The following is an 11,772-nucleotide window of genomic DNA, read 5'->3' as shown; positions in this document are numbered from 1 at the left end:
TCGATCTCCGCCGCCATCAAAGTTTGGGATGAAACACCGCTCTACCATCCCTCCAGCCAGCACTTGCTCCAAGACGATGCCCTCAGAAGGGAAAGCGATAGAACATCATCATCATCCGATCCGGAAGACACAGATCTGGGGTTTCCCCCTGAGCACCCCGAACCTGATGGCGCAGACTGCCAACGATGCCTCGACCATCGGCAGTAGCTCCACCAGACGAGCATCGCCTACGTCGCCGCAGCCTCCAAGATGAAGCTGACCAGAATGCATGTGTCGACACCGAACCGCCTCCAAGATGAAAATGTGACTAAACGTGAAGTTACGTGCGTCAGTGACATCATAACACTTTTGATGCAGGTAAATACATTTGTTCTAGGATTTTTTTTCTTCTTGCAAGTATCCTATGATGACTGTCTGTGTGCATATGCCTGAAACCTACTGCAGGGTTCTGCGAATAGGAAAGTGTCTATGACACATATGAATCATGCAAGTAGCCGCTCCCACAGTGTTCTCACATGCACTATTGAGAGTAGGTGGGAGAAGGATTCCATATCTAACACACGGTTTGCACGACTGAATATAGTTGATCTCGCCGGGTCTGAAAGGTAGATCAATATTCTCACTTGTCTCACAATTTATCTGGCCGGGTCTGAAATCCCAATCCGTTGATATATGCATTTAAAACAGGCAAACATCATCTGGTGCTGAAGGTGAGAGGCTGAAGGAAGCTTCTAATATCAACAAATCATTATCAACACTCAGGTTCGTGATTAACACTCAAAATCGCAAAACATATTTTAATATGAAAAAGGATTATTTACGCTTTTATTCAGTCATGGCTACTTTCCTGGATTGTGAATTTCAGCCATGTGATAATGAGTTTAGTTGATCTTACACATGGAAAGAAAAGGCATGTTCCTTACAGGGACTCAAGATTGATGTTTCTTCTCCTGGTAAGAACCTCGAGATACCAATACCATGCTATTGTTTTACTTGTTGCTGTTTTCCCTTGATGTCTAGCTAGTGTCATTCTACTCCCTTCTTTGCTTACAGGATTCACTTGGTGGAAACTCCAAGACATTGATCATTGCAAACGTCAGCCCTTCGTTGTGGTAATGAACTTTGTGACTTTGATCCAAACTGAAGAAAGCATGAGATCTTGTTTGGAATGCTCATACAACTTCTTGTGTGTTCATGTAGTTCAAGTAATGGAACACTCAGTACTCTCAAGTTTGCTCAGCGTGCAAGGCTCATTCAGAACAATGTATGTATTTCATTCTTAAGTCAGTTTCTTTTGTTACAAATATATTGTAGGTTACCATTACTTGAAATTTCTATTCTCTTCAAATCTGAAGGCGGTTGTCAATGAAGATGCTATAGGGGATGTGCGTGCTTTGCAAGATCAGATACATGTCCTGAAGGTTATGTCTGCAGAATTTTAGTCCTAATTTCGTTCTGTATAACACTGCTGTAAACTGAAAGATTATTTTATCAGGAGGAGCTTGCTGTCATCAACCTTGAACATGTGCCTCGAACACATGGAGCCCTTGAAACTGAAGAGCAGCGCAAATCTGAGGTTGTTTGTCATCTATGTAAGGACAGGGAATCTGCCATTTGCGTATTGCAGATGCTGCGGTCTCAATTTACCAAGCTTCTGCAAGAAAAGGAAACTGCGGAAGAATGCCATCTCCGGAGTCAAAGAACCATTAAAGATTTACGTTCTGAGGTCCTTGAATTGAAGTCAGAAATAATTGACAAAGAGAAGGGCTATGAAGCTAGAATGAAAGAATTGGAGATAGATATGCAAGAAAAGGATTGCGATGCCACAACAATACTTATTTTATGGCATAAAGAGAAAGAGGTAACATCTTGAAAGGCCATTAGGTTTCCATTGAAGTTGTCATTGCATAATTCGTTTTGTGTCCTCCTGAACAAATTAAACAGTTCGACTTGTAAAAATTAGCATATATTCACAGTAGATTCCTTTCTATTTCCAGTAAGGATTTTACTAGATTTTTTATACAAGTAGGTAAAGCGGGGCGAAAGCCTTTTTCGGTTAAAATGGTTTTAATGTGTAAAGTAATAGGTAGTAGGAGAGTGCTTTATGGTGCTCTATGGATTTTTGCAGAAATATGTCCTTTAGGTTATGTGACATACTGACATTGCCTCATACAAAAGTTTACTATTGCCAGGTTTGTTCTTCAAGAAATTTTGTTTTATATTTTAGACATGAAACAAAATTATCAAAGAACTCAAAAGAACCTATGGCGTAATTTAGCATCATCTGCTGAATATCCCTGAGTCCTAACTGTTAGAGTTATAATATAAGTCATGTACCCTTTTGTATTTATCCCATTGTATAAGGGGTTTTCTGCATATGTTACACGCCTGTACATGTATATATATCGGCCTATGGCCTCATGGGAATACAAGTTGCATATTCCTAACATGGTATCAGAGCTAGGTTAATTTTGTCTGCACGTTGCAACTCGTGCTATCGATTCCCAGCCGCCTGTCTCATCTCGCTCCCGATCGAAGCCCTCGTCCTTGATCTCCTGAGTCTCCTGATCGAAGCCCTCGACGATCGGATCGATCTCCAGCCGGCCCTCCCGATCGGATCTCCCCAGCCAGCCCTCCCGATCGGACTCTCCCCAGCTGGCCTCGCTACCCAGCCGGCCCTCCCGAGAGGCTCGATCTCCAGCCGGCCCCTCCCGATCGGATCTTCCGATCCGGCCCTCCCGAGTGGATCCCTCCCCAGCTGGCCTCGCTCCCCAGCCGGCCTCGCTCGACGCTGCTCCCAGCTGCAGTCTCGCTCCCAGCCGGCCCCAAGCGACGCAGGGGCCCTGATCTCCTGCTCCCGCTGATCTCTGTTAAAAAAAATGTCTGCTGCATCGGGCTATGTTGCTGTCCCTCGCTGTCCGATGATCTTCGATGGTACTAACTACATCGAGTTTACTGGTTTCATGCGCATTCACATGCGTGGCATCTGTCTCTGGGGTGTTCTTTCTGGCGAGGTCTGCTGTCCGCCACGTCCGGTTCCTCTGGTGGCTCCTACTCCGCCGACTCCATCGGTTCTTCCTATGGATGCTAATCAGGCCGCCAAGGATGCGGCTAAGCTTGCTGATGAGGCTGCTGATCGTGCTTATGATGAGAGGGTTTTGGCTTATGAGGAGGCTCTTCAGACGTATCATGGTGCTCTGACTGTTTACACCCAGTGGCTTGATGATGATGCTCGTGCTACAGCTGTTCTCACTGCTAGTGTTCTACCTCAGTTTGCTTCTGAGTTTCTGGGTCTTCCTACTGTCTTTGAGATGTGGACCCGTCTTCGTCAGGCTATCAGCCTTCTAGTGATGCCTTATACATTTCTGTGGTCCGTCAGGAGCATGCTCTTCAGCAGGGTGATTCTACTGTTGATGACTTCTATGCACAGAGTTCTGCTATCTGGCGCCAGCTTGATTCTCTTCGCAGTGCTGGTTGTCGTACTTGCCCCTGTTGCCAGGCTGTCCAGGCCAATTTGGAGTTTCATCGCGTCTACGAGTTCCTGTCTCGGCTCCGTAATGAGTTTGAGCCCCGACGTGCTCAGTTGTTTGCTCGTGGCCGTATTTCTCTCATGGAGGCGCTTTCTGAGATTCGTGCTGAGGAGACTCGCTTACGTGGTGCTGGTTTGCTGGAGGTTCCTTCTGTGCTCGCTACTCGGGCTTCTTCCACGCCACCTGCTGCACCGACCCCTTCTCGCTCGAGTGCTCCGCCGCTTTTGCCCACTCCTTCTGGAGGCTCAGGTCGCCCCCGTCCACATTGCGACTACTGCAACAATGATGGTCATATTGAGTCCCAGTGCTACACGAAGAGGAAACACCTGCGCAAGGCGCGATCATCATCTTTTGGGACTTCGTCATCTACCTCGACAACTTCCGCCATTGCTTTGACTAAGCAGGATATTCTGAGACTTAAGCGTCTGCTCGCGGCTTCAGGTTCTTCCTCGACAGGTACTGCTGGTTCTGTGACTGATGCTTCCCGCACTGAGCAACCACCCTCTACACAGTCAGGTACATCCCCATGGGTTCTGGACTCTGGAGCTTCTTTTCATATGTCTTCTCATTCTTCCACTTTGTCCTCTCTTCGGTTGCTGGATTCTCCTGTTCATGTCTTCACTGCTGATGGTACTCCACTTTCTGTTGCTAGTAGAGGCAATCTTTCCACTCCTTATTCTGTTCCTGATGTTGCTCATGTTCCTCGACTCACTATGAATCTGTTTTCTGCTGGTCAACTTACTGATTCTGGTTGTCGCGTCATCCTTGACGTTGACTCTTGTTCTGTCCAGGACCGTCGCACGCACACTCTGGTTGGGGTTGGCCCTCGCCGCCGTGATTCTCAAGGTCTTTGGGAGTTGGACTGGCTTCATGTTCCTTCTACTGCCACCACCATCGCCAGTTCCTCCGCTTCAGTCGCCTTCGTTACTAGCTCCTTCCAGCAGTGGCATCATCGACTTGGTCATCTGTGTGGCTCTCGGTTGTCGTCTTTAGTTTGTCGAGGTCTTCTGGGGTCTGTCTCAGGAGATGTCTCTTTAGAGTGTCAGGGTTGTCGTCTTGGCAAGCAGATTCAGTTACCATATTCACATAGTGAGTCAGTGTCTAAGCGTCCTTTCGATTTAGTACATTCTGATGTATGGGGTCCGGCTCCTTTCGCTTCGAAAGGTGGTCATAAATATTTTATTATTTTCATAGATGATTTCTCTCGTTACACATGGCTTTACTTCATGACTTCTCGTAGTGAGGTGTTGTCTATTTATAAGCATTTTGCTGCCATGGTTCATACTCAGTTCTCTTCACCCATTCGTGTTTTTCGTGCTGACTCCGCTGGCGAGTATATCTCTAAGATGTTGCGTGGTGTTCTTGCTGAGCAAGGAACTCTCTCAATTCTCTTGTCCTGGTGCTCATGCTCAGACTGGTGTGGCTGAGCGAAAGCATCGACATCTTCTTGAGACGGCTCGTGCATTGATGATTGCTCCCTCTCTCCCGCCTCATTTTTGGGCTGAGGCCGTCTCCACCTCCACCTATCTTATCAACATACAACCTTCCGCTGCTCTACAGGGTGGTGTTCCTTTCGAGCGTCTTTTTGATCGTTCTCCCGATTATTCGATGCTTCGCTTGTTTGGTTGTGTTTGCTATGTTCTACTTGCCCCTCGCGAACGCACCAAACTGACCGCTCAGTCTGTTGAGTGTGTCTTCTTAGGCTACAGTGATGAGCATAAGGGCTATCGTTGTTGGGATCCTATCGGTCGTCAGATGCGTATCTCTCGAGACGTGACTTTTGACGAGTCTCGTCCCTTCTACCCACGCACATCCTCCTTGACTGTTTCAGTGGAGGATATCTGTTTCCTCACTTTTCCTGACTCACCTATTACCCCTGTCGAGCCTATGCCTATTCGTTCCACTCCCTCTGCTTCTCCACCTCTAGTCGATTTGCAGCCACCATCTTCCCCGGTCTCCTCGCCTAGCATGTCACCGGATTCTACACCTTCATCTCCGGTGACTTCTTCGTCGCCGCCCCCCGATTCTACCTTGGCGATTCCTCCTTCTATTGTTCCATCTTTTCCTTAGCATTACACTCGTCGTTCACAACCTGTGGATGCCTCTGTGGATGAGTCGTCATCTTCCTCTCAGCCTACTTATGGCTTGCGTTCTCGTCCTCGTCCGCCTGCTGATCGCTTTGGATTTGCCACCGCTGGTGCTGCTGTTCTTGAGCCGACTTCTTATCGTCAGGCTGTTGTTCATCCTGAATGGCAGTTTGCGATGGCAGAGGAGATTGCTGCTCTTGAACGCACTGGTACCTGGGATCTTGTTTCTCTTCCTCCCGGAGTCCGTCCCATCACTTGTAAGTGGGTCTACAAGGTTAAGACTCGCTCCGATGGTTCTCTTGAGCGTCACAAAGCTCGTCTTGTGGCTCGTGGTTTTCAGCAGGAGCATGGTCGTGATTATGATGAGACTTTTGCTCCTGTGGCCCATATGACCACTGTTCGTACACTTCTGGCCGTTGCCTCTGCACGCCACTGGTCTATATCTCAGCTTGATGTTAAGAATGCCTTTCTTAACGGTGAGCTGCGTGAGGAGGTGTACATGCAGCCACCACCTGGGTATTCTGTTCCTGATGGCATGGTATGCCGTCTTCGTCGCTCTCTCTATGGCCTTAAGCAAGCCCCCCGCGCCTGGTTCGAGCGTTTTGCCTCTGTGGTTACTGCCGCTGGTTTTTCAGCAAGTGTTCATGATCCAGGATTGTTTATTCACCTTTCTCCTCGTGGTCGGACTCTTCTTCTTCTCTATGTTGATGACATGATCATCACTGGGGATGACCCCGAGTATATTGCCTTTGTAAAGGCCCGTCTTAGTGAGCAGTTTCTTATGTTTGATCTTGGACCTCTTCGCTATTTTCTTGGGATTGAAGTCTCTTCTACCTCTGATGGCTTTTTTATATCCCAGGAAAAGTATATCCAGGATCTTCTTGCTCGTGCTGCTCTTACTGACGAGCGCATTGTTGAGACTCCTATGGAGCTCAATGTTCACCTCCGTGCTACTGATGGTGATCCTCTCCCTGACCCGACGCGTTATCGCCATCTTGTTGGCAGCCTTGTCTATCTAGCTGTCACTCGTCCGGACATCTCTTATCCGGTTCATATTCTGAGTCAGTTCGTCTCTGCTCCCACATCGGTTCACTATAGTCATCTGCTTCGTGTTCTCCGATATCTTTGGGGCACGATCTCTCATCGTCTATTCTTTCCTCGCTCCAGTTCTTTACAGCTTCAGGCCTATTCGGATGCTACGTGGGCTAGTGATCCTTCAGATCGCCGTTCACTTTCTGCTTACCGTGTTTTTCTTGGTGGTTCTCTCATTGCCTGGAAGACGAAGAAACAGATTGCAGTTTCCCGTTCGAGTGCCGAGGCTGAGTTGCGAGCAATGGCTCTTTTGACGGCAGAGGTGACTTGGTTACGGTGGTTACTTCAGGATTTTGGTGTTTCTGTCACTACACCGACTCTGCTCTTATCTGACAGTACAGGTGCTATTAGCATTGCGCGCGATCCTGTGAAGCATGAGCTCACCAAGCATATTGGTGTTGATGCTTTCTATGTGCGCGCTAGTGTGCAGGATCAGGTTATTGCTCTTCAGTATGTGCCTTCCGAGTTACAGTTGGCGGATTTCCTAACGAAGGCCCAGACTAGAGCACAACATGGCTTTTATCTCTCCAAACTCAGTGTTGTTCATCCACTATGAGTTTGAGGGGGGGTGTTAGAGTTATAATATAAGTCATGTACCCTTTTGCATTTATCCCGTTGTATAAGGGGTTTTCTGCATATGTTACACGCCTGTACATGTATATATATCGGCCTATGGCCTCATGGGAATACAAGTTGCATATTCCTAACACTAACCATCTTCTGGCGAATGATAAATAGTGAACTCTGTGAAATTTCATGTGGTTGGATCAATTCACCACTGTATTGGCCCTGCAAGACATGATGGAATTCGATGTGGTTGGATCAATGCATTTGTTAATTTATTTTGGCATACAAGCAACAGAGAGCATGTATTCGAGGATAAATAGTTATGTTTAAAAATTCAGTTTGTTGAGTTGGTCGATCATTATTTCTTGTTTTCAAATGTGATAATTCTTTCAGGCACTTGAATTTGAGCTCTCAGAGGCAAAATGTCTTGCACAACAGAAATCAACTGAGGCATCAATTCTTTTTGCCAAGTTTCAAGAGGCACAGGTTCTTTTTGCGAAGTTTCAAGAGGCACATGCAACTATAGCTGATGCAGACTCTACAGTGAAGGCACTTGAATTTGAGCTCGCAGAGGCAAAATGTCTTGCACTACAGAAATCAATTGAGGCATCAATTCTTTTAGCCAAGTTTCAAGAAGCACAGGCAACTATAGCTGATGCAGACTCTACAGTCAAGGCACTGCTGGAATTGAATGAAAATGCAAAACATCAAGCAGAGAAGTACAAGCAAAAGGAATCTTCATTTACTATTGAAAAGGATGACTTGCTAAGTGAGGTCAGTAGTTTGAAGATGCTGCTGGATGTGAAGGAACTAACTTACCTGGATATGGAAAATAAATTTGGATCAAGCCTACTTGAAGCAAATGCGGTAGCTCTTGAACTGGAAGATGGCATCATACACCTGAAGAATTCGCTATCGGAGAACCTTGAGTTTGTTTCGTCTGCTATTGAATGGATGAAGTCAAAACTTCAGCAGTTTGCAGAGTTGGCAAGAGCTTGGTTGGAGGAGAATTGGTTAGAGATAATTGGAAAAGATTATGCTGTTTCTGTGTTACACCTCTGCCATATGGGGATTTTGTCGGCGAGAATTACTGGGCTGCATGCAGAAAATGGTCTCCTTCAGCGTGGGATCCGCGAATCTGATTCTTCGATATGTATGCTGCGAGAGCACAATGATAAAGCAAAGAATGAACTGGAAATGTGTAGTGTTCTCAAAAGAAAGTTACTACTCGACATCAACAGCAGGTTTTGTCGTATTGCAAAGAAGGAACAAGAAGCAACTGAACTGAGCTCAAGATTGGATTCTTTCGGGGAGAAAGTTATGCATTTGCAAGCACAAGAAGACGCAATATTGGCACGGTCAGGTTCCATGTATAATGAGCTATCCGTTTTGACTGAAGAGATTGATGCTACCAACAGTAGTTCTTTGGCAGCTCAATCCAAAGAAAAAGAAGAGCTGCATAACCAGTTGGACAATGCTTTGTTTCTCAATAGAATGTTAAAGGACACAATGCTTGAGATTGTGAGTCTGCCTGAAGTGAACAGTGGTATACCTGCAAATGATATTAGCGGGTGCAGTGAATTTGAGTTGTGCAGCTGGCTTGTAAACTACCACCATGAGTCGGTTATGATCAATACAATTAAAAATGATATTGAATCTTTTGTTTTTGCTTCAGAATTGGAGCAACACAAGGTACAACTGCAAAAACAGAACCTTATGTTTACTGAAGTACTTGAACGGATGAAGACAGAAGTAACTTTGTGGAGAGTTGACCAGGATTTGGGCAGTGTTGCAATTTATGATTTACATGAGGAGAACAGTAATATAATGATTGATTTGAAGAACCTGAAGCGGGACAAGGATGAAGTTATGGAAAGGCTACTTGCGATGAGCAAGGAAAACCCAAAACTTAGATATGTAGTTGACTCCTTAGAGTCCAACATCAGATCCTTGCAAACAGATCGAGATGGAAAAGCCAAAGCTCTTATGGAGTTGCAATGCTCCCATGCAGCCTTATGTAAAGAGCTTGAGTTGAAAGCCAAGGTCATTGAACTCGGAATTTCAATTGAAAATGCTTTGAAGTCAGATAATGATTCACTGAGACATGAAATGCTACATATTCTGCGCAAGGACAAGAGGATGGTTGATTTGGTTTCTAATATTGATATGGAGAAGTTATCTGTCTCCATTCAAGCATGTTTGGAACAAATTACTGCTCAAGTACAAATGTACATTGATGAACAATCGACCATGATGATGAAGTTGTCCAATGACTTAAACTTGGTTCAATTGTCTGTTGAGGAATTGAGCACCCATAATTCCTCTTTACAGTCTGAACTAGCTAGGAAAGATGAATTGGCAAAGGGCTTGTCATTTGATCTTAGCCTACTACAGGAGTCAGCATCTGTTGCAAAAGGTCAAGCAGATCAACTTATTGAGTTGGCTGAAGCAATTAAATCATTAGAACATGAGGTTGCTTCTAAATCACATGATCTTGATAATCTTGTTTCTGGAAGCCAACCACTAGAAGCTCAAATCATGAAGAGTAATGAAAAGATTTCGGTGCTAGAGGAGCAACTAGCAAGTACAGTTGGTGAACTAACTGCAGTTTCTGTGGAGAACACTGAATTGAGATCTCAGCTCAACCATATTGCATGGATCAGTTACTCTAGGAAAGAGGAGTTGGCCCATAGAAGTAATTCCACTGAAAGAATGGAAGAAGGGTTGATTGAGCTGAGAAATTTACTTGATGAAAGGAACAACTTATTTCAAAATTTGCAAAATGACTTCTCCAAGCTTTCCGACGAGAAACAATACTGTGACTCTCAGGTGCTCATGTTGAGAGAGAAGCTGGAGATGGCTCAGGCAGTGGGCGAAAAAAGTGAAGCAATTGCTATGGATGCTTTACAGGTGCGTATCTCTTAATACCGCTTGCGTTAATTTTCTTGTATAACCCTTCTGTTGTACTTCTACAGATAGCGGATGAAAGGAAGACATATGCTGAAAAGAAGGATGAAGAAGTAAAATTATTGGAGAGGTCAGTTGATGATCTTGGAAGTGATGTATGTGCTCTGGAGAACCTGGTGAGATGTGTACTTCTACTTCAGTGTTGATTCATTGTTACTTACTGCTGTAACTTTTCTTAACAATAATAGTGGTTATTTCCCTTAAGGTGCGTGACATCAAGAAGGAAGCAGAACGACAAAGAATGCAGAGAGAAGAATTAGAGGTGGAGCTGCAGAAAGTCAGGCAACAAATGTCAGCTGTACCATCCTCTGGGGAAGCAGGGAGTTCTGTGGAAGATAAAAGGATTGATTTAACTTACTCATTCAGGTATGCAAGGATTCAAATTTTTGTTACCAATTCCAATGTTGTAAGGTTAACATTTGCCTTAACTTTCTCCTGCAGACACTCAAGAGATGTACATAATGAGAATGAACTTGATGAGCAGCAGGGGAATAATCACCAAAGCATCGAGCTTCCTGATAAAAGGGTTACAAAAATCTCAAGGTCAAAAACTGAGCTTGACATGCACTGTACACAGCAACCCATGTCTAATGAAGATCCCAGAGTGCAACATTTTATGGAAAAACTGAAAAGAAAGCAAGCTGCAATTCGGAAGGCGCACAACTACAAAAACCCCTCACTAGATTTTAGCTGGGTCAACAGCTTGGGGTAGCTGGGTCAAAATCAGGACAATTTTTTTGTCTAGCAGGATGTTGTTGAATGGCAGCAGCGTCTTGAAAGTAGATGGAGAGTATAGCTTTGTCGTTGTACTTATGATTCTGCTAACTTGATTGATGGTGAAAACCTAACTTGAAAATTGAGTTAAATAATGCAACGTTGGGTTACGGAAAATGAAAGAATTTTACTTATTGCAAATGCATTTTTATTTAGTATCTCCAGTGCCGAGACAAAATTACCATGCTTTATGCGCTTCATTATGCCTGTTGAAAAAACAAATCTCTGTAGGATTCTAACCTGATTATACCTGACTGCCTGGCTGGTTCAGTCCTGATAAGTGACTGCTCATGCCCTATTCTGTTCACTGAATTTGACAGCAATGCAGGAGAGTCTTCCCTATCTGTGGTATTCACTCCAGGTCAAGTCCTACTTCTTTTGTGTACTGTGAGTTTATTTCCCATAAATGTACATCGGGTGTTAAATGTGAGTAGGGCACCTTGTCATAAAGGGACAAAACTTGAACTTGACATAAATATGTGGATAGGGTATCTGAACATTTGATACTCGGATTCCGAGCTCTGTTGCTGTCTTTGCTATCCAGTTGTCAGTTGCACCACAAGATACTCTGACAATCTCCTACGACACTCTAGTTATTAGACTGTACTGAAAGCAGAGAATGATTCTAGCATATGTCAGTAGATTCCTTGTGCTTAGAAACCAAAAGTTGTCGGTCTTATTATGTCATGCTTTCATCTGCAGCATTTGAGTGACCTTTTGAATGAGGTACGTCTGTACAGTCAGTATGGTGTACT

General features: G+C 44.7%; 2 protein-coding genes across 2 annotated transcripts; both read left to right on the top strand.

Moving 5' to 3' along the window:
* The first annotated feature begins 295 nt into the window (after positions 1-295).
* On the top strand, positions 296-11,128 carry LOC147970398 (kinesin-like protein KIN-12F). Its single transcript, XM_087525563.1, has 12 exons — positions 296-357; positions 445-605; positions 688-762; positions 866-953; positions 1,054-1,112; positions 1,201-1,264; positions 1,356-1,421; positions 1,496-1,861; positions 7,670-10,186; positions 10,252-10,359; positions 10,449-10,609; positions 10,685-11,128. The coding sequence occupies exons 1-12, from the start codon at positions 352-354 to the stop codon at positions 10,953-10,955; spliced, it is 3,942 nt and encodes a 1,313-aa protein (XP_087381689.1). The 5' UTR covers positions 296-351; the 3' UTR covers positions 10,956-11,128.
* On the top strand, positions 3,325-4,468 carry LOC147970399 (uncharacterized). Its single transcript, XM_087525564.1, has 2 exons — positions 3,325-4,046; positions 4,322-4,468. Exons 1-2 carry the CDS (start codon positions 3,611-3,613, stop codon positions 4,366-4,368), a joined length of 483 nt encoding a protein of 160 aa, XP_087381690.1. The 5' UTR covers positions 3,325-3,610; the 3' UTR covers positions 4,369-4,468.
* Positions 11,129-11,772: the final 644 nt, after the last annotated feature.

The sequence above is a fragment of the Triticum urartu genome, chromosome 5A (assembly GCF_056163025.1).
Source record: "Triticum urartu cultivar PI428250 chromosome 5A, HENAU_Tu73, whole genome shotgun sequence".
Taxonomy (NCBI): Eukaryota; Viridiplantae; Streptophyta; class Magnoliopsida; order Poales; family Poaceae; genus Triticum; species Triticum urartu.
The sequence above is the reverse complement of the archived record's forward strand: the minus strand, read 5'-3'. Positions and strand labels throughout refer to the sequence as shown.

Bases quoted from the DNA above. Each gene is read 5' to 3' on its own strand.
- LOC147970398 (XM_087525563.1), top strand. The intron at 1,422-1,495 runs GTTATGTCTGCA...TTATTTTATCAG, and splicing joins ATCAGATACATGTCCTGAAG to GAGGAGCTTGCTGTCATCAA. The intron at 10,187-10,251 runs GTGCGTATCTCT...GTACTTCTACAG, and splicing joins TTGCTATGGATGCTTTACAG to ATAGCGGATGAAAGGAAGAC.
- LOC147970399 (XM_087525564.1), top strand. From the start codon at position 3,611: ATGGAGGCGCTTTCTGAGATTCGTGCTGAGGAGACTCGCTTACGTGGT. The intron at 4,047-4,321 runs GTACATCCCCAT...TGTTCTGTCCAG, and splicing joins ACCACCCTCTACACAGTCAG to GACCGTCGCACGCACACTCT.